Source organism: Quercus suber, unplaced genomic scaffold (assembly GCF_002906115.3).
Source record: "Quercus suber isolate HL8 unplaced genomic scaffold, Cork oak 2.0 scaffold_252, whole genome shotgun sequence".
NCBI classification, from domain to species: domain Eukaryota; kingdom Viridiplantae; phylum Streptophyta; class Magnoliopsida; order Fagales; family Fagaceae; genus Quercus; species Quercus suber.
In genome coordinates, this window is record NW_027069708.1 from 161,525 (window position 1) to 185,472 (window position 23,948).

The 23,948-nt window shown below is 31.7% G+C and overlaps 1 protein-coding gene across 1 annotated transcript in view; it reads right to left on the minus strand.

Moving 5' to 3' along the window:
* The window catches only part of LOC111984885 (PH, RCC1 and FYVE domains-containing protein 1), a 33,354-nt gene that overhangs the window by 2,502 nt on the left and 6,904 nt on the right, over positions 1–23,948 (minus strand). Inside the window, exons 2-6 of the mRNA XM_065780966.1 lie at positions 7,028–7,137; positions 6,839–6,919; positions 6,453–6,647; positions 2,774–4,861; positions 127–273 (exon numbers count right to left, since the gene is read on the minus strand). Coding sequence (XP_065637038.1) covers positions 127–273; positions 2,774–4,861; positions 6,453–6,647; positions 6,839–6,919; positions 7,028–7,137 — 2,621 coding nt within the window. The remainder of the gene's footprint in view (positions 1–126; positions 274–2,773; positions 4,862–6,452; positions 6,648–6,838; positions 6,920–7,027; positions 7,138–23,948) is intronic.

Here is a 23,948-nt window from a genome sequence, read left to right on the forward strand (position 1 = left end):
TATAATCACAGCTCAAACATCCTAAAGTGAAATGAAGCTTAGAGTGGTGCTAAATTGGAAACATGTATATGTATAAGAACTGAAGCATTCAACCAACTCGAAATAATGAAACATAAACAAATTTACCCTTAGTGCCAAAGCTTTTATGACCTCTTTTGCTGCCTTACACTTGGAAGCTTCTTCCTTTGCCAGGGACCAAGTTTCCTCAATTTGTTGTTGACATTCTTGAATCTTCTGGCTTCTAGTCTCACATTGCTTTTCAAGACTCCTAGCCTGTAAGAAAGAAAAAAATCCATCTAAGCTTGTAAGGACAAAGCAATTTCAACCATACGGCCAAAATAAAACATATACATATAATCAAGAGAATAAAAGAAGGTAAATACAAACAAACAAACAAACAAACAAAAAAACCTTATCTAAATAAAAGCTTAACACGATGCTTGCTTAGAAGGGAAGAGAAAAGACTCAGTTTCCTTTGTTTGGTTAAAAGAAAAGAGGAGAGAAAGGAGATGTGGAGAAAAATGGTTTCCATAGGTCCCACCACTTTTTTATTTTTTACTTCTCTCTCCAAAGTCACTTTTATATCCTCATATGTAATTATTAATTTATAATTTACAAGGATAAAATTGTAAAATATTCTTTAATTATTGGAGTACTATTATTTTATTCCATTTCTCTCATTTCTCTTCCCTTCTACATCCAAATACGCATAAAAAAAGTATTTTCTTTCCCCTTTCTTTTTCCTTTCCCTTTCCTAATTCTTTTCTCTCCTCTTTCCTCCCCTTCCACAAAACAAAACATAGTGTAGAAGGAAGGTATGACGTATGAGGACAACTACAAGGAATGTCAAACAATTTAATCCAGAATGGGATCGAAGGACACATCTAAAACACTTTGCTAAAGGGAGGGATTGTGGGAACCTTCCCTCCCCCCAACTCCTGACACTCCTCTGAGAGTATTTACATGCAGAATGTTATAAAGCAAATACAAGCCTTTTGTTCTGCTTTCTGCTTTGTCTTCAAAACTTGGATAAAAATATATATAAATAAGAGAAAAAAATCTACATATACACAATGTATCCAGCCTATCATCATGAATATCATGTGCCCCTTATACATTCATTGTTATGGCATGTTCTTGGGAACATAATAGAATAAAAAACATTCAAACAAAAACACAAGATGATAAGATAATTATGTCCCTGCACAAATTTCATATTAAAAGGGGCAGAACATAAAAATTGTTTTGTAGAAACAAGATGAAGTAAAAATTAGGCAGAGGCCTAGTAGATATTATGCCAACTATAAAATAACATTTTCAGCAGTAAAACTCAACTTCTAGAAACGCCTAGCACCAGATTTTAGGGGCGGATAAAACAAGTTTCCTTTCGCCATTAGGCCCTTTGTGGGATTATATTTTTCATTTGTCATTAGCAATTGGACCAGCTTGCAGATCCTTAAACCAGGTACCAAGGAGTATATTCTCTATATCAAGTAATTTTTGGATTTTTTAAATAATTAAATGTATGCTTTTCTTTTGCATATATATTTGGCATTGAATCAAACATTTTATAAACAGTTGATTAGTCGAACCTCAAGTTTTCAACAGTCATACTTTTTAGTTAAAATCTCATTTTTGCTACGAAAATCATCTCAGAGTAACTTAGCTTCAATGAAATGTAGGTTTATGTTTCTTTTCTTCCAATGTTATTGCTTAGAGTAGTGCTACAGGTTCTACAAATTTTTCTACATTGAGCTTACAAACTAATGTGTCACCAATCACAAAAAGACAATTCAAATATTCATTTATGAAGTGGATGAGCCCACCAATCACATTCATTGCCACATCAATTTGAAAGCTTTATGTAGTTATACTTGTACTTATTAGATTTGAAAGGAAATTGCCAAGATAAGAGGGGATTCTTTTGAAGTTGAGTTGTACTATATTTCTCTAGACCAATTAATTAATTAGAAGCATGAGTGCAAGTGTGGAAATAATTGTTTTGACTTTGACAATATAAGAATGTCTTTGACAATATATGAATGATTTTGACAATATGAGAATGATTTGTGTGTGTGTGTGTGTGTGTGTGTGTTTAATAAGAATAAGTGTAATAAAAAGTGGTGAAAATCCGGATGAACTCATATAAAAAAAAAAAGAGACTGACATTGAAACATCTAAGCAAAACAAAGTTAATAATCACCTTCAAATTACATAATCAAGGGGTGGGCGTGTTTATTGCAATATGCATTGCTTCTTCGAATAATGTCTTCTGGATATGTAGTCTACTAAAAATTCTTCTAAAAAAAAAAATTTATTTTCTTTATGAAAATTATTTCTTCGAGAGAACATGTTATCTCTTATTGATTATCGAACCTCTTCTGGTGATATTTTTTCCAAATTACAGCAATTTAAACAAAAACCTTTAATATTTATACATTCATATAAGCGATCAGAGTTCATAATCCTTGATTGCACTGAAGTGAAATTATATTCTACACGAACAAATTAAGTTACTGTCTGGCTGGAGACCAAAATGTGTGCACAGGGCTAAAATAAAAGTGGTATAGGTGTGGCCAGTACTTTTCGGTTTCATCCACTTTCCTGGATGTATACAGATTAAAACTAGTTTTATTTGTTGGCTGTCTTAGTAATTTCAAATTTAGGTATCAGACATTGTCTTCTTGTGTACATGCACATGCTGAAAAATGAGAAAGGAATATGCAATGCAACCATGAAAGAAAAATATAAAAATAAATGGAAAAAAAAATACCTCAGCCCTCAGCCTCTGCACTTCTTCCATGAGCATCTCATCTGACTTAGATTTACCTTTCTCTGCATTTAAGTCACTGGAAACAGCAGATACAGAATGAAGTGGCAAAACAGAAGATAACTGATTTTCTGCTAGAGGAATAATTGCTCCAGCATTTTTTGGACTCGTTTTAAACAGAGGAGGGCATGGGACTTGCCCCCATTGTGACAGCCCACCTGAAGAAGAAACAGGTTCTGAATGGTACTGGTTTTCCCCTTGGTTTTCTAATTTCTTCCTTCCACCATATTGGCTTCCTCTGGTACAAGATTGTCTAATTGACAACATTTGACTCCATTTGGGAGTTACATCTCCCCTTTCTTCTTTCTCATCAATGAATACTTTTCGTTGGGTCAATAGTTGCCTTGGACTGCCACTTTCTAGTTTTAATAGCCTACCTGAATGTGTAATTTTCTGCAAATTAGTAAAACATGGATTACAGACTCGAAAAGCCTTGCTTGAATCAGGTGCCAGAGAGGCATTTGTAACCTTCTTGCTACAACATGCACGGCAGAACAAGAGACCACAGTTATAACAGTTATGCTTCTTCCTGGTAAACCCAAAGGGCAATGTACATCCCTTACAGGCTGATTGGTCACTAACAGAAACAGATTTGTGTAGGCAGATTGCAGCTGTGAAACTTGATCCACAAGAGATACTTTCCACCTTTCTGTCCCTCAAGGTCTCCACTAAAGTTGGTGAGTATCTATCTTCTAAATCACCTAATCCTAACTGCCCATTTGCACCTTTTCCCCATGTAAACACACTTCCACTAGATGTCAAGACAGCGATATGATTTGAACCAGATGATATCTCCTTAATAAACTCTTCTTTAAGCTTCCCTTCAACAATTGTGATTGATTTATCTTTGGCCTGTGGATTCCCTAACTGCCCATGAACCACACTTCCCATTGTATAAACTGTACCCAAATTGGTAAGCCCAACTGTCAACATTCTCCCACAAGAAACTTGAACAAAATCATGATCTAAAAGTTGTGTAACACATGTTGGTAAAAGCTTTCTCCCTTGAGTAGCATGCCCAAGCTTTCCTTCATCCCCATCACCCCATGTAAATAATTTCCCAACTTTAGCATTAAACTTGAAACGGTCAACCAAGACATCAACAATAGCAGCTGTATGCCATGATCCACATGCAACAGATTTTACCCACAAACCTTTGAGAGATTCCACTTCTTTTGGTTGAGAAACACTTTGAAGATTACCATGCCCAAGAACTCCAAAAGTCCCATCTCCATATGTAAATAACTGCCCAGAAGTGGAAACTATCGCCGTATGCCATTCCCCACAAGCAACATGTGATATATTTACACCCTCCAAAGGGCCAGAAAGTTTACATGGCAACCACGAACTTCTGTTTCTCCCCTCACCCATTAAATCAGCACCACAACCATTATCACCCCATGTATATAGCTCACCAGAGTCTGTCACGGCACATGTTTGATATTCACCACAGGCAACAGATTTTACATGGAACCCTATAAGGGGTTCAACAATTTTGGGAAAGCTCACATCTATATTAATTTTGTGCCCAAGTCTACCCCCCTTCTCCTCACCCCAACAAAATACTTCCCCATTTTTGGTAACTAAGGCAGCATGTTTCCCTCCTAAAGATATGTTCTGCACATCAAACATCATGGTGGATTCCAACAATTTGGGTAATACAGCATCTACTTGCATTCCATCATGATGAGAAAACTTATCCACCCAACCACCAACAATCCCTCCTACTCCTTCACCCCAAATCATAACATCCTTCAAAATATTGTTCTTTTCTTTTTGCTGAGATCCACAAGGCATAACATGCCTATGAGGCACATTCTTTCCATATTCTGCATTAGCATGAATTGATCCTTTCTTGTTCATATTATCTGCTTCAATATACGGAGAATTTGGAACTGAGATAGCCATTGCATTTCGCATATTTGATAGGATTGACTCCGATGAATAAAAGCAATCAGAAGAATATGATAAGCCATCAGAAAAGCACCTCTCTGAAAGTGATAGACTAGGACTCCCACATACACTGCGCACCTTCAAGAAGCATAACAGTCATGAGATGATCGATACACGTCATCTTCTTTGGCCTGCCTAGACCAAATAATTCTTCTAAATTTGTGCATCACACTCTTGAAGATAGTTTAATCAAATACCAAAAAATAAAAATTAACTACACCCATCCATTTGGCATGTTGGTTAACTTACCATGCATGCCTGTGTTATTTTGCATCTCAAGTAATGAGAGGACAAATGAGTTATTGTGACTTGCAAACAATCCATTTTCCCCCACTTATCCCAAGTTCCTCTATATACATGGCGGCTCTCACTTGTTCAGCTCAACATCTTATAGAGGCTTCTTTCACATCCTCTACAAGAATAGTAACAAAATCTTAATCTTGAGTCCTCAACAGACTAATTGAGGTCAAGCACATGTACTATTCTCCGATATTCTATCATATCCAAAATCACTCTTTGTCAACTCCTTAATTAACATTTTCTTTTTTACTACTTCTACCAATGTTATTTTTAAGTCATTTTCTACCACCTTTTGTTTCATCACCTTGAATCAAATTACTCCTTACAAGTGGATAGAACTAGATGTGGAGTCAACGCCAAATTGGAAATTTTGAGGGATTGGAAAGGATGTTTTAGAATATAAAGGCTTTTGGTTTAGTACTGAAAATGAACACATGGAGTGTAAGTTAAGTAAAAATAAACCAAGATAAACCATGGATACACGACCCCACAAGCCAGAACCATGTATCAGGTAAGGGGAACACAAGATATGACCCATTTAAATATACATGTGTAAATATATTTCTTTTTATTCCAGAACACAAGATATGATCCATTTCTATCTATATAATTATATAATACACATATATGTTTACATATCCATGCAATATTGTTTTGTATATATACACATGCAATTAAGGAAATTTTAAAATGGAATGTATTTATATATAAAACAACATGTCACATGGGATTTAATATTTAATATTATAGAATTTATATAACTTTACCTTCTGTGTCATTGATTCATCTACCAAATATTTTCATATCAATACATGCAATTTTTTATTTCAAATGGGATGAACAACAGGTGCAAGTCAGAGACATTCACTTACAGTTTCTTGTATGAAATTCAATCCAATATTAAAACTGAAGTTGATGGAACCCAAAGGATAGGAGGAAAGCCTAGGAGGACATGGAAAGAATCCATGAGAAGAGACACATATACCATATACTAAATGATATGGACTTGAAACTAGGGCTTTGTTAAATGGAGTTGAATGCTAAATTTAGCATCCATAGAACACTTCATTGCAAACTGTTTTTCACAATATGAGGAATTCTTGGCCAATTGAAGGTGCATATTATAACGAGTAACTATCAATTATTGTCCATTTATTAGGATAGACAGTTTGCCACCTTTGGAAAATCGTTTAATTGTTGTCTTGATTATCTTTTGGATTATTTGCACATTTTGTGATCACATTTAATAATTTACAAAACTTTCCCGCATAATTTAAAAATTTTCAAACTATTTTAGAAATTACTCAATCAAGACTTTGTTTGGAAAGAACTGTGGCAAGCAATAATTAGAAAGCTCAGAATTCAAAACCTGCGAAAGTTCAGTTGTATCCTCCAGAATTCCTAGATGATGCTTTCTCCGAAAAAAACCAGCAGGACTGTTGACACAAGTTTGTATCCCTCTGCGGCTCCTCGAACTGCTTAGCGGTCTTGGATGGTGACACCTAGATATTACAGCTCTCAAGCCCACATACCAACAATCAGCCTGCAATTTGTCCTTGCATATCTATTTAATAGACAAAAAAAAAAAAAAAAAAAAAAAAAAAAAAAAAAAAAAAAAAAAAAAAAAAGAAAAAAAAGAAAAGAGAGAGAGAGAGAGAGAGAGAAATGAAGCAGTAAGCCTTAGCCTAAGAAGGATAACTCAAACTGGCAAAGTAAAATAACTTGTCATATATTAACCATGGATACAAAGATTACCAGATCAAGTGAGCATTCACCATAGATAAGCGAAAATGACTGACATTCCCTTCCAGGTTGAAGTTGCCTCTGAAAGCTTACCTGTGATAAGTAGAGTTATCGTTTGAATAATGAATAGGGAAATATTTAATCCCCAAAAATCAAAGTATAACCAAGACAAACAAATACCCATTAGCATTTTGAACATACCTGTCCAGAAATTATCTCAGTAACAGAGCTCAATTTTAATTGTTTTTCCTTCTGGCTGGAATACCAAATCAAGTATTTCTCATCCTGAATTTTAAAAACAAATAGAAGTCCTGATTATCAACGACAAACAAAATTTTACTTGAAGCAGGGGAGAGAGAGAGAGAGAGAGTGTGAAGTAAATAAGCTGAAACAACATGATTATCATATTTTTATGGTGTTTTGCATGGGAATTGGATGTTTTAGTTTTGACTAGAGTACCACAAATATCGTACAGAAATGATTTAGGCCAAAAAGGAAAACTATGCAGACGTGATTTATTTTAGATATTAATAGGTAGTTTCAAACTTCTATAACAAGCATTACAACTTTATTTTCCTCTGTTCCTCCAAAAAGTATGCTTAACTACTAAAAAGTTAAAAGCATGCTTGATTTTTTTTTTTTAAACATAACATTTCATTTCAACTTCAATGAATTGCATTTTGTTATAGCATATCAATTTTATATTGTTATTGCATATCATTAAATTATCAAATGTATGAGACAATTAATTGACCCTAGTTTATATGTCTTACTAAGGTTATTGGTTCTTATATTGGTTGGTCTGCATTACACTAGTATACAAGAACCCATGTAGAGCAAAACCACAATTATGTTCTAATAAGTTACATCTGCACTGCCAAGGCAAGAGAAAAGGTTTTTGAAGGGGAGGGAGCCCCCAACCAACAGCCTCCCCAACAACCCAACAAATTGTTTTGCCAAGTTATTAAATAATTTGTGGTCTGGCCCACATTGAAACATTTTATATATATACATATATACATATATTCCACCAACAACCCATCAAAAAATTTTACATTTCTTAATTTCTTTCACATTTTTTTCTAATGAGTTACACTTATGCTGTTTTTAATGGGGCATCACTACGTAAAAAATAAAAAATAAAACAGAAACAAAAGCAGTTCATGGCATCGGTGAACTGCCAATTGTCATGAATAATACCTTCTTCTGTTTCAAAATTCAGTTTCTTTTTTTAATTATTTTTGTGATACTGCACCACCTTTTTAGAACTTTTTGTGCACTTCTTAATAGAATCCAAAGTACTTCAAAATTTCTTAAAAGTTTGCAGGTATATTGTCAAACTTTTAATGATTGTACATTGATTTGTTTTCTTAATTTATTCTTAAGTAATCAAATTATCTGTATAAAATTCTTACATTGGATTATTCTTTTAAGTTAATCTGTTGAGAAATATATGTTGATACTTTTGTTTAGATCTTCTAATTGACACTAGGCAAGAAACATATTAATATTTTTGTTTATATCTTTTAATTAACAGTAGGCATGATTTATACTTATGTCATATTTTTGTGTGAAAATTAAATTTTTATTTATTTTATTACTTATATTCATTTATATTTTCCAAAATATTTTTTTTTTTCAACCTTGTATTTTAATCTTGTCCCCCCAAACTAAAATTTTGACTCTGCTGTAAATACCTATGACAAATAATACATTTCAAGAGCATAAACCCCACTTCATATATTACATCTGCACTGCTAAGATATGCCATACATCTCAAGAGCATAAAACATACTTCCTACATAATAAACAACAAGAAGTGACATCAGTAATTCTTCACTAAGAAACAAAGAACACAAGAGAGAAGCCAACTTTCTTATGCAGACAAAAGAAGTGACAGAAGTCTACATAATATATTAAATTTTAAGGATGAGTCATCATCACTTCATATCAAAAATTTGAGCATCATCAGTACTGTTGCAGCATCATCTCATGTTCTTCAAATATCTTACATCAACTCCAGATTGAAGTTATCCTGATAACAAAATTTATTACATATCTCTTGTCTTCATAATCTTTCTCAGTTGGGGGGGGGTCCCAAAAATCAAAGTATAACCAAGACAAACAAATACCCATTAGCATTTTGAACATACCTGTCCAGAAATTATCTCAGTAACAGAGCTCAATTTTAATTGTTTTTCCTTCTGGCTGGAATACCAAATCAAGTATTTCTCATCCTGAATTTTAAAAACAAATAGAAGTCCTGATTATCAATGACAAACAAAATTTTACTTCAAGCAGGGGAGAGAGAGAGAGAGTGTGAAGTAAATAAACTGAAACAACATGATTATCATATTTTTATGGTGTTTTGCATGGGAATTGGATGTTTTAGTTTTGGCTAGAGTACCACAAATATCGTACAGAAATGATTTAGGCCAAAAAGGAAAACTATGCAGACATGATTTATTTTAGATATTAATAGGTAGTTTCAAACTTCTATAACAAGCATTACAACTTTATTTTCCTCTGTTCCTCCAAAAAGTATGCTTAACTACTAAAAAGTTAAAAGCATGCTTGATTTTTTTTTTAAACATAACATTTCATTTCAACTTCAATGAATTGCATTTTGTTATAGCATATCAATTTTATATTGTTATTGCATATCATTAAATTATCAAATGTATGAGACAATGAATTGACCCTAGTTTATATGTCTTACTAAGGTTATTGGTTCTTATATTGGTTGGTCTGCATTACACCGGTATACAAGAACCCATGTAGAGCAAAACCACAATTATGTTCTAATAAGTTACATCTGCACTGCCAAGGCAAGAGACAAGGTTTTTGAAAGGGAGGGAGCCCCCAACCAACAGCCTCCCCAACAACCCAACAAATAGTTTTGCCAAGTTATTAAATAATTTGTGGTCTGGCCCACATTGAAACATTTTATATATATACATATATATATATATACATATATACATATATTCCACCAACAACCCAACAAAAAATTTTACATTTCTTAATTTCTTTCACATTTTTTTCTAATGAGTTACACTTATGCTGTTTTTAATGGGGCATCACTACATAAAAAATAAAAAATAAAACAGAAACAAAAGCAGTTCATGGCATCGGTGAACTGCCAATTGTCATGAATAATACCTTCTTCTTTTTCAAAATTCAGTTTCTTTTTTTAATTATTTTTGTGATACTGCACCACCTTTTTAGAACTTTTTGTGCACTTCTTAATAGAATCCAAAGTGCTTCAAAATTTCTTAAAAGTTTGCAGGTATATTGTCAAACTTTTAATGATTGTACATTGATTTGTTTTCTTAATTTATTCTTAAGTAATTAAAATATCTGTATAAAATTCTTACATTGGATTATTCTTTTAAGTTAATCTGTTGAGAAATATATGTTGATACTTTTGTTTAGATCTTCTAATTGACACTAGGCAAGAAACATATTAATATTTTTGTTTATATTTTTTAATTAACAGTAGGCATGATTTATACTTATGTCATATTTTTGTGTGAAAATTAAATTTTTATTTATTTTATTACTTATATTCATTTATATTTTCCAAAATTTTTTTTTTCAACCTTGTATTTTAATCTTGTCCCCCCAAACTAAAATTTTGACTCTGCTGTAAATACCTATGACAAATAATACATTTCAAGAGCATAAACCCCACTTCATAAATTACATCTGCACTGCGAAGATATGCCATACATCTCAAGAGCATAAAACATACTTCCTACATAATAAACAACAAGAAGTAACATCAGTAATTCTTCACTAAGAAACAAAGAACACAAGAGAGAAGCCAACTTTCTTATGCAGACAAAAGAAGTGACAGAAGTCCACATAATATATTAAATTTTAAGGATGAGTCATCATCACTTCATATCAAAAATTTGAGCATCATCAGTACTGTTGCAGCATCATCTCATGTTCTTCAAATATCTTACATCAACTCCAGATTGAAGTTATCCTGATAACAAAATTTATTACATATCTCTTGTCTTCATAATCTTTCTCAGTTTTGGGGGATTGGAACCATTACATACCAAAGATAATTATTTCATACAAAAATAATAGAAAAAAGAAAGATAAATATATACACTTTAACCACATTCAATAACATAACAATATTAAAAAACTATACCAACAAGATAGAAAATTTGAAATGATTCCAAATTAAACCAAAATGGGCATCATTTTTATTTATTTGTTTGGATTTCTCCAAGGGAAAAAAAATGTAAGAAAAGCAAAAGTAGACCTGTTCAACTGCTCTGTCAAAGGGTACTGTAGCTAAGGATGCTTCACCCATGTTTAGAAGAGAATTTCATGGCAGACAAAAGAAGCAGAATGGGAGAACCTTGGTTTCCAACAAGGAAACCTCAACANTAATCTTTCTCAGTTTTGGGGGGGGGGGGGGGGGGTGGTTTCTAAATCAGGAAGTTTGAACTACATGGAAGAACATTTCCCGGGTTGGCAATATCTAAGTCATGTCAGTTTTTAATAAAGTCATTATTACCTGTATGGATATGTTACAGGACATTACTAACTATTTTGTATAATAAATCCCATACTTGGTTCAAGAAACAAACTTTAAGAGATTGCAGACTATGACGAGATAGATAAGTTGGTTAGGTCGTTCATTCATACAGGACCAAGCTGCTTGAACACAATTTATTAACACTGATCAAATAAATATCATTATATTTAATGATGGACTATTACAAACCTGTATTTAAAGTGAAATACTCTTATAATTCTCAAAAAAGATACAGTGGCATATGTACACACCGTAGAAAGTCTGAAAGGGCAAAGTTTGGGCTTCCCTCTTCTTCCACACTTCAAAAGGTGTGCACCCTTCTTTATGGATAAAATTGCCTGCACAGACTAGCACAATAAGTTTTCAGCAAGAGGGGAGAGAGAGGAACCATCCCCCAATTACTTAAAATTAACATATGCCCTTCTTCTACCAAGCACATATTTTGGCAAAAATGAAAACTCTTTAAGTTTTGAAATCTTGGAAGCCTCAGAAATGAAACAACCAAATAAAACATCTCAATAAATTGGAGGGAAAATAAAGCATTTCAATTCCCTCACCTCCCCACCTCTTTAATTTTTTACATAAACTAACAGTAAGCTTTAGATCCTATCATCTCAATCTCTCTCAATTCTGATTAAAAGTGGATTGTGTCAATTTCAGAATTTTTAAACATTATTGTGTGAACCTATAAGGCTATAACTAAAAAAATGACAAATAATTGGTCAGAAAATAAGTAAATACATCCTAAAAAAAATAAAAACAAACAGAGTCTGAAGTCAGTGACTGAGATTGCATCAAAATATACTCTCATGGTTGCAGATTATTTCATTCAATAAGAGGTGAAGCCTTCATCAATGATCATAGTACTGTCATAGAAGTAAATTCTCCTGTGTGATCCCCGACTCCAGAACTGTTGACTGTAAGAATCAAGTCAAAGCTTTGGAAACCAGAACTATCAATTTCAACCACAATCTTTTGAAATATTAGAAGAGAAATCCCAATTTCTCAACCAGGAAAAAAAAAGGAAAAAAAAAAAAAAAGCAGAATGTGTGAGAGCTAAGCATGCAGTACCGAAGAAGAAGAAGATGCTTCCTCTGCTGGTGCTTTGCGCAGAGCATAAATATTTTTGAGAGTATAAACTAGAAACTAGACAGAAAGAAAGAAAGAAAGAAAGAGACTTTTCCTCTCTCTCTCTTTCTTTCTCTGGGATACCTTTGTTTTATAATAAAGGGACTCCATGTAATGTGTTTATACTACACTAGTAGTGAATCTGTTTCTTCCATCACTGTTTGTTCACTTCGTAAGTCGTGCAGAGAGAGAAAGAGAGAGAGAGACACACACACAAAAGGGGGTTTTAAAATAAGTAAACTAAACCCATATGCACGTGTACTCCATATCACATGCGCTATTTATCTGTTTGACAACCATTTTACCACATGCTTTATTGTCCTTTAGTTTTTACACTTTTCTTAGGGTTTTTTTTTTTTTTTAATTTTTAATTTTCCAAAAATCCTACCCTTTTCTTATGTTTGTTCAATTGTGTTCAAAGTTTTTCTCAAAAAATAATATTCTTAAAAAAAATTAATTGCTTTAGAAAATATATTTAGAAACTTTTCATTTAGATTAAAAAAAAATACTTTTTGACAACTTTTTTATATTGTTCAAGAAAGTATTATCAAACTTTTTCTAAAATAATTCATTAACAAATATCTTAAAGACATTCGTTAACAAAACCAAAAGAAAAAAATAAAGGTATAATATGTATACATCAAAAGCCTAAGAGTCAAGTTATTAACGATAGGTAAAAGATTGATAATAATTATGGATAAGGACTAATACCAGTTTGCATTTATGATTTGTTGTAAAACTATTATGTAGGTAGCACTATTAAAAAAAAGTGTTACGTTCATAATATTTTCATAAAAAATCATAGTTTACACATTGTTACAGGTTTTTAATTTGAATTCATCATTGAAATTAATTACTTGTCTATTAGTAACAGCCTATAACAACCTATCATTTAAAATTTGTTATAAAAATGTCATGAACAAGCTTTTCTTAAGAGAAAGGTTAAAGTTTAATTTTTAAATATATTTTTACCCTTTTTTGGGCTGGCTCTATGCATTGTTCAATGTACGGATGACCTTTTTTTATATTATTACACATTGACTACTACAGTTTTGGAGGGAACTTAAGTAACTAATGATCCTTCTTATAATGATGAGCCAAAAGTTTAGGAACCCATAATTATAGGGATCCCATTTAGGCATGAATTGGCAGAGTATATTTCGATGTAACATATGATTTTCATTTTATAAGAATAAAAACCCGTAATTTTGTGTTAGTAATCACAAGCACAACCTCCAAATATTCAAAGTGTGATCCTAAAGCTAGAGTCAAATCTACTTTCATCATTTTTCTCAGAGAAAAAAAAATCTACTTTCATGATTAGAAATTAGAATGTAGAAACTAGCTGCTGCAAAAAACCAAAAAATTAAATATGGAAACTAGAAAGTACTACTTGCTTCTAAAATATATTTTCATGATTTAGCATTATTTTCAAATAATTTGAAAAAGTCAAGAGACCTATAACTCAATTGTATGATTTTCATTTTATAAGAATAAAAACCCGTAATTTTGTGTTAGTAATCACAAGCACAACCTCCAAATATTCAAAGTGTGATCCTAAAGCTAGAGTCAAATCTACTTTCATCATTTTTCTCAGAGAAAAAAAAATCTACTTTCATGATTAGAAATTAGAATGTAGAAACTAGCTGCTGCAAAAAACCAAAAAATTAAATATGGAAACTAGAAAGTACTACTTGCTTCTAAAATATATTTTCATGATTTAGCATTATTTTCAAATAATTTGAAAAAGTCAAGAGACCTATAACTCAATTGTCACCGCATAGTTTTTATAACATCCATGATTGAAATCCTCCATCTTTAACTATCAAATTATAAAAATAAAAATAAAAATTGGAAAGGGAAAGAGTTTTAAAATAATAAAGACATTGATACTTTTTAGTTTGGAAAAGTTTCATTTCCTAATATTGCACCAGACTTTATTGTTCTTTTTCCCTAAAAATATAGGTTTTATTATTATTTTGTCAACAGCAAGAACAACAAAACTGGTCCTAATATTTTAAATGTGAGAGTTGAAATCAAGCTATAAAATTAAACTCATTACAACTGACATTTAAATAATTAAAAAAAAAAAACCTCATTATAATGGGAAAATTTTTAGGTACTCTTGGAGTATAGTGACCATTCTCTGTGCTCTAAGAGTACTTAAAAATTACTCATTATAATATCTATAATGATGAATATTTGTGGAAAAAGTCAATATATTTGGTGAGACTTGTAGAAGGATGATTCTTTATTCTTTATTCTTTATTTATGTATTTATTTTAAGAATGATCTTTATTTTATGCGATGTGTTCAAGTCACACACCTGGTATAACTTTAAAAGAGTTATATCAATTTTAGACCATAAATTTCTATGAAATATAATGTTAAAAAATGTCAACTATTCATATCATCATTAAACATTTATTGCTTACCACACACTAGCTAAATTAATTCAAAAGCTATTTTTTCCTCTGTCTACACATTATTTAGAGATGGGTTCAAGTTACACCTGGTGTAACTTCACAAGAGTTACACTTTTTGTGAACCATTGATTACTATTAGATCTAAGGGTCAAAAAACACTCATACTAGTATCATTATTACTCCCTAGAAATTAGTAATTTAAGCATTAACTCTTCTTATTAAAAAAAAAAAAAAAACCACAGCATTAACTTTTTTTTTTTTTCCAATCCATATCATTATCTTCTTCCTCTAGTCTTTCTTTTTGCACTATACTTTCAAGTCTCCATCATCTCTACAGTTTCACCTTATCCAAAGGGTCATTGGATAAACCTCCGATTTGATTGTTTAGTGTGTGATATGCTATGACCCTTTGGAGTAATTTGTAGGTTTATCCAAGCCAAAGTCTCCACTTGCTTTAGATTTGCCTGAGGAAAATTTGGAGGTTGAAAACTATGCCATTTGTGGTCATTCTGGCACGTTTATAATGGAATGTGCCACCGTTTCTTTTTATTTTATATTGTTCTTTTTGCAATTTGATAATCTTATATCAACAATAATGTGAAGTGCATTCTCAAAAAAAAAAAAAAAAAAAAAACAATAATGTGAAGTGGCATAGGCAGTCTAGTATCGAAGAAATGGTGCACTAGAAAGGCCGAATTGTCTCAGTCATTTGACTTGGGTAGTTTTGTGAAATCAATGATTATGGGATTATTTTTTAATTTTTTTTGTTAGATTGTGTAGAAGAAAATAGTATATGGTGGAAAGTAATAAATAAGGAGAGAGAAAAAGAGAGAGAGAATGCTAGTATTAATTAGGTAATAAAGTAGAAAACAATAGCATTTAATGATGTTTTTTTAACCGTTAGATTTCTTAGAAATTTACGGTGTAAAAAAGGTGTAAGTTTATAAGAGTTACACCAGGTGAAACTTGAACCCATCTCCATTATTTATTACAATCTCATTTAAAGAGAGAAGATTATGTAATATTTATTACAACCTCTTTACATGTTTAGAGAGAGAGAGATTTATCACTAACGATTTTTTTTTTTAATTATGAAAATATTAGAATCGATCTGTGTAGAAGATGAATTTGAATTAAAAACAAATGCTAATTACTAACATTGAGGAATAGATAGTTTTTTCTTCTCAAAAAACATTAAAAAAAATGATCATTTTTATCTTATCATAATATTTACATTCGATCATTTATATCTTTATCTCTAAGGATTGGATTTGGTTTGAACTTTTTTGACCGATTAAAACAATATTTAAGATGTGTAAAAACAAAAAACAATATTTAAGATCCCCCTCAAAAAAAAAAAAAAAAATTAAGATTATTTCTATCTTTATCTCTAAGGATCAGGGTTGTGATGCTACACAATAGTCGCTATAGCAAGAAGGTTGGAATAAAAAAAATATCAAACCGAAACGATCCGGAGAAAATGTTGCTTAAAAGAACAATTACAATATATTCACAAAACCAATCCTAAGTAATAATCAATTATTGGCTTATTGCTTGGACGGCTAGAACCGTGAATGAAATCAAAATCTAGACAAAAAAATTATTTTCTAGCTAATAGATGACCAATACGTACGTATTAAAAAAGAATAAGGCCATGCTAAAGAAGATCTGCAACTCAGAAAAGTTAGGAATAACACTTGTGCAAGGTTACAAATAAATTAATTAGGGAGAGAGAGAAAGTAATATAATATTTTCTAAAACTAATTCGGTTAGCTGGTGTGGCAAGTAATAAATGTTTAATGATGACATAGACAATTGACCTTGTTTAACCATTAAATCTCATAGGAATTTACTATCTGAAAAAAGAAATGATATGTCTACAATATTTTTACAACAAATTCTAAGTAACAGGTTATTACTAGTTGTTATTGTTGAGGCAAAAAAGTAATCTTAGTATTAGTTTCAAATTTGAACCAATAACAACTAACCACCTGTGATTTGTTGTAAAAATGTTGTAAAATTGTTGTAGACGTAACATCTCTCCTTATATGTGTCTATATATATATATATATATACATACACATATAAGTATTCATATTCTATACTTATTCTTTTTTTTTTTTTTTTGATAAAACTATACTTATTCATTTGATTGTCTTTCAATAACCTAGGGAACTTGACATAAAGAATCTAACCAAAGTTTGGTAATTTAAAAAAAAAAAAAAAAACTAAAATGCAAACTACACTCCTAAAATTTAGGGATCTTTGGATTTTATACTCTAATTTGAATTTTATCCCTAAATCTATATTTTATTTGCATTAAAAGCCCTTCTATCCAAAGTTTTTGTTAATGCCACATAAACTTGTCACATGTCTTTAATTTGTCTAATAAAACAATGTCACACCATTTTTGTTTTAATTATTTGAAGTATTTTTTAGCGTCCAAAAATGACTTGGCATCATTTTATTTGATGAATTAAAAACACATGTGACAAGTTTATGTGACATTTAAAGGAAAATATGAAATGAGCTACTATTAATGCAAATGGAATATAACTTCAATGGGTAAAATTAAAATTCTGAAACTTCAATGCCTATAATTAAAATCTCCGAGACTTTAGAGCCGTAGTTTGTGTGCACTTTGTAAAATGAATGATATTTTTCATTGATATAAAATCTTTCCGTCAAGTGCTGCTCCTCCAGTGCATTGGATGTGACCCGTCACCAATTTTAAACACTTATGCACTATACATCCCTTAATCAAATTTGGTAAAAATACATTTTGCTCCTTGTATTTATAGAGAGTTCACTTTACCGAGTAGATTTTTCTAATTAATGTATACTTTACCAATGCAGATTTAGAGGGTGACTCGTAGACCATCTTAAAAGCCTTGTGCAACGGCAAGACCTGTTTCGCACAGTTTGGCCATCTTATTAATGATGCGTTAGCTCTAGCATCATCCTTTCAATGGTTGCATTACGCCTATGTTCGCAGGCAGGGCAACATAACTGCTCACTCCTTTACTTAACGAACAAAGTTTCATCCTGAAGTTTTAGCTTGGTTAGAAGATATTCCTCAAGATATTGATCATGCAATCTCTGTCGATATGACAGTTTTCCATGGAATTACACGTGTATGCCATGTAATGTATGAAATACTTTAGGAACCCTAAGCCCTTAAACCCTCAATTAGTGGCTTTTCAAGACAAAATCACACACAAACAAGCAAAGTGGAAAAAAAGAAAAAAGAAAAAAAAAAGAATTAGGAAAGAGTATAATGATTGAAAAACTGCAAACCTTGCTGATTTGTGTTTATTTTGTCTTAAAAAGTGATCAAATCAAACATTTAAAGCCTCAGGGTTTCCAAATTCTGTCACATATGTGACATACACAGTGGTGGCGAATTATTTTTAGGAGGACCAAAATGTATAAAGTGTTGACAGTATATTTTTTTTCCCTGTTAATTAAAGGTGAAAGGGAGAAAATACACGCTAGGATGCCTATTGTGATTGTACGGGCCGGCTACAGTCCGCAGACGTCAGAATGGACGAGCTCGTCATTTGCACGGGGCCTTAAGTGGACGGTTCTCATGTGGACGGACCTGATACGGACGGAGCAAAGAAAGATGGGCTGGTTGACCGTGGGCCTGTTGGACCCCTTAGTGGGAATATTTTGACCCATTCTCATAAGGTCCTAAACAGAGTCCTTGCGCTACTTGGACTCTAGAAATCTCATATATTTGGTAAAGATATTCCCTATAAGGAGAAGATCTGTCCATCACATTTATGATTCTACAAGAAGAATTCTATAAGGAAAAGACTTCCGCGCCAAGGAAGAGATGTCAACCCTCTACTACTATAAAAGCCCCAATACCCTCGCCAACCAAGGTACACATTATTTTTATCCTCTCTAGCACTCTAAAGTTGTGAGAATACTTTCTGACTTGACCTTCAGAGGGTATTTGGCCGGCACCACACCGGTGCCCTTTGATAGGTTTTCTCCTTTGTCTTGTGTAGGTTAACATACGAGCGTGAAGGCATTGTGTGACTCATTGGTGAACTTCTCAGCTTCATCAAAAGACAAAAAGAAAAGAAAAATAAAAAGTTGTGGACATCTTGAAGATGTTGGAATAGGCGGTGAATGGTATCCGATAATAAAACATCAATCTATGCGGCCCTTAAATGATTAATATGAGGAGGAGTGTTAGAAATATGTGATTAAATGATTAAATTTACCATATTCCAAAAACTTGACAAACCCTATTCAATGATTGGAACAGTCAAAGAACATATAATGAAGGTTAAAAAATAAATCACTCTAAAAAGGATACAAAAGTTGCTTAGCAAGATGGAGAAAATGAGACTTCATTGGGTAAGAGTAATACTACGTGCATAAAAAATTAACAACATTATTTATAATAGTTTTTTTTTTTTGACACAAACAACATTATTTATAATAGTTGAGTTGGGAAGTTTGTACTGGCTTTATTATTATTATTATTATTATTTTAAGAATGAATTTTTATTTAAGTCCATCATTGATTTCATTTTTATATATTATTAACAACTTGTCACATTAACACTTGTTAATTTTTTTTTTTTTGGTATTTATAGACCTTTTCCTATGATTGCATTTAATTCCACGCGGGCTAACTAAACCCTCAGAAAGTTATGGAATCGCAACAACTGGAATTTAGGTCTATCAGAGAATAAAGAAACGGTATATGCCTATATTATAAAAATAATAATAAAATTAGAGAACATAATTTTTTTTCTTAATAATTTATAGAAGTGTTACAAACTTCCATTAATCCAATATTTATAATGTGTCATGCATTTCGTTTCTTTCTTTCTTTCTTTCTTTTTTTTTTTTTTTTTGAAAAGCAAACAAGAGTATATCAAACTTCAAATTAGACTGAGTAGTCCCATTTATTTTCTATGTCCAATTGAATAAAAAATTGCATGAACTGATGATGAATGATGATGTTTCTATTGCATTTGAAATAAAATCCTAAACGATTTGCATGTGGACTAAATTTTTTTGCCTTGGAGAAAGAGACGTAAATTACTTATTAAACAACTGGAGAGAGAGAGAGAGAGTTGGTGGTGTCTCATAATTTCAAATTCACTCAGAAGTTAGGTTTACCAAAGTCAAAAGAGCCGCTGAACCCTGGCAATCTGCCGCTCATGTTCTTCCACAGTTCACATTGACTGTTAATCCTTCTTTCCCTTTCATTCTAAATTCAAAAGTCGTTTTCTCTTTAATGGCCAGGCCAAAACAATATGATATCTTATTATCAAAATGAGAATTAGCATATAAGATAAGCCAGAGGACGTACGATAGACTAATCCAAAAAGATTAAATCCAATAAGGACTTGGTATAAAAGTTGTCATTTACATCATTGGAGACATTTCATTTGGCAACCATACTTTAACTTCACCAACGACAAAATTATCATTTAAGAATGTAAGAGTAAAATAGTAATTTTAACCTTTGAATTATCTATATATATAATAATAGGTGAAGCAGAAAGAGTGTGAAATTGAATTCCAAATTAGAACTCTAATTGTGTGCCACGTGTATTCCTAATTAGAGTTCTAATTTTGTGCCATGTGTCTAGAATCTGAAATTGAAGTTGAATTTTGCATCATGTGGTTAAATGTATATGAGCTCATTCTCATTAAAACCACTTCTATGTATCGTGTCAAGTGAGTTACTGTGCTAATTAAGTTTTTTCTTGATTTTGCAGTCAAACGTGAAAACCAAAGAGATTAATATCGGTGAAATTGAAGTTGAATTTTGCATTCATGTGGCTAAATGTATGTGGGCTCATTCTTATTAAAACCACTTTTATGTATCGGGTCAAGTGAGTTATGTGCTAATTAAGTTTTTTATTGATTTTGCAATCAAACGTGAAAACCAAAGAGATTAATATCGGTGAAATTGAAGTTGAATTTTGCATCATGTGGCTAAATGTATGTGAGCTCATTCTCATTAAAACCACTTTTACGTATTGGGTCAAGTGAGTTACTGTGCTAATTAAGTTTTTTATTGATTTTGCAGTCAAACGTGAAAACCAAAGAGATTAATATCGGTGATAAGAACTTGGTTTGGGTACATTGCATTACTTCCAAAAAGATAGCAAAGCCAAAGTTTGCATCTTTGTTATAAATTGCTTACAAAATTTGCATCTTTACATTTGCACTGAGTTTCTGATTAAAGGGCATTCTTCTTGGTTTTGACACTGAGTTTTTTTTACTATTCACTTATAAAGTTTGTATCTTTACATTTGTTATAAATTACTAATATGTGATTAGATGCACATTATGCCTAAAATTCACTATCCTTATATTTGGCTTTTTGTTCAGGTTTGGCACCTATAACAATGAAGAAAGCACTACTGTGGATCGAGGGATGATACTTTTTGCAGGCTGCAAAGGAACTTAGTGATCAATGGAATCTCATGCGAATTGGAGAGGACCTGGCTGTAGATGTCTGGATGGTAGATGTAAGTCACTATGATTTTAAAATTTTCAGTGAAGGTAAAGGTTATGAACAATTTAAATTTTCCGGAAAGAAATTTATTATTCTATATTTACGCAAGTTTGGTCGCATTCTTGGAGTGGATCACTCCACCCTGTTTTTCTATTGGAATTTTTTATTCAGATTGTTACAATTTAATTCGAAATTTTATTTGATTTTCTTATTGTTGTTATTATCATATATTATTATTCAAATTGTTCAATTAGAATCTGAAATTAGAGTCCAATTTTACTATACACGTGTATAATCTAATTATTTTTAATTTTGCTGTCATGTGTAGAAGCTAATGAGATGAAATTAATAACACATTAAACACTCATGCTTTGGGAATCGGTAGTACCAATCTAAATCCATTGGACCTGCTTCATGATAATACAACTATGAAGGATGTATAAAAACACGCATAAACCCATCTCTCTATAAAAAGAGATTGGGAGAATTTCTTTTATTAGCCATGGAACTTCAAAGGATTTTTCTTCACACAAATGCCCATCATGTTGCAAAATGACCTATCGTAAAACTACAAAATGAGTACAATTCTGAGGGTTTTTTTTTTTTTTTTTTAATTTTAAATTTTTTAAGCTATGAAAATTTCAATCATCAATAGAGATTGAAGATTCAAAAGCGTAAATGGATCTTTTGGATAAACATTGTCACCAAGGTTCATCTTTCTGTGTAAAATATATATACTACTAAGTTTTTGTTAATGAAATTTTCTGGTTAATAATATGAATTTAGACTTAAGCCTTTTAAACATGAATAAACTCATGATTAGTAATATATCTATTCCCGTGCGGTAGCATGGGGCTACATACTAGTTTAATACTTAATTGAAAACAAATCTAAAAGTTCCAAAGATCAAAACGACATCTCTCATGCTTAACTTGGACCACCAAATTAAAAGTTATTGTGGAATCAAGATTTAACAGTCAATACATGTTCTTGTGATTTAGAGTAAGCACATGTAACAAGGATGCACGAATAAGCATGAGATTATTTAATGGCAATGGATAATTATATTATTTTTTAACTTTAATTAAACATTTTAGAAATAAGATTTTTAATTAAAATAAAAAATTCTCAAAATATCCATTAATGTTATCTGATCTCAAGAAAGCTAAAATTTATGTTCCAAAGTCATATTGAACTAAAAAATTGATCAGAAAAACGTAAGTTGTGGCACAAATCGAAAATGAATCAAATCAAGACTCTAGGTCAAAGTGTTGATCGGGACTTTAATCAGAAGTCCAAGTGATGATCGATGCTTGGACTATCTTTGCAAATGTCGATAAGCATTTAGAGAGGTAGACTTATCTTTATCCAACTTGATAATCCAGAAATCTTAACCGCCTTAGGGAGTAAGGTAATCAACTCTAACACATCAAAACTGTTGGTTTCCATAAGCCCATTGATTTGAACCATGGACAAATCTCACGTTGAAATAATTTTTGTATTAAAAAAAAAAGAATTTCATATCTTTTAGAGAGTTTTTAGAAAATGAAATTTTATTTTTTTAATAAAATATATTACTTTTTTTATTCTTGTAAAGGAAAATTATCTTTAGGGTTTCTTTAAAAGGGAATTTTTTTTTTCTAGATATACTGAAATAAAATATATTTTTAAAGTGGGTTTCAAAATCTCATGAAATTTTGGAGAAGGTATATTAAAAAAGATGCAATTTCTCATGAGTTTTTGGGAAAATGATTTTTTAAAGAGAAATTTAACTCTTTTGGAAAATTCTATAGAATTTGAGACCTTGTGTTTTAGAAATTTACTTTTGGAGTAACAAATCTCAATTCATGAGAAAAAATTTTCTAAAGGGGAAACCCCCATGGTTTTGAAAATCAATTTTCAAATAGCAACCCCGTGGTTTGGAAAAGACATTCTTTGGAAGGAGAAAATCCATGGGTTGGAAAACAAATTTTCAAGGGTCTCTTTAGAAAGTTAGAAAGCATTGCAAAGCTATCATGGGTTTTTGGGAAAAAGTGTTTTTAGTAATGAAAAATCCCATGAATTTCGCAAAATAACATAATCAAGTAACCTTGCTTTTATCCATGAGGCAGCAACAACAACAGATTAATGCAGCGGTAGCGGTAGCAGTAGCACTGTAGCAGTCAACTTGATGCAGTCACAACTTGGAGTGTTAATCAGCATCAACTATTGGCTTAATCATGAAGTAGCATATGATTGTGAATTGTAATACTATTAGAAATAGTAATTTCTTTTAGTAACAACTAGAGAATGTAGCAGCTAGGGCTTTTGTTACAGAATCTCAATTAATAGCCAGGGCTGTTTTTAGAAGCTAGTTTCAGTTAGCTAAATGGGTTAGTAGGTTGTTAGAGAGGTTGGCCAATCTAGGCCTAGAGCTATGTGTTGAGTTAGTTAAAGGCTAGGGTAGTTGGTACTTGATCACAACATGTATAAATAGTCCTAAACTGTACAATTTATTCAGTTTTGACGAGA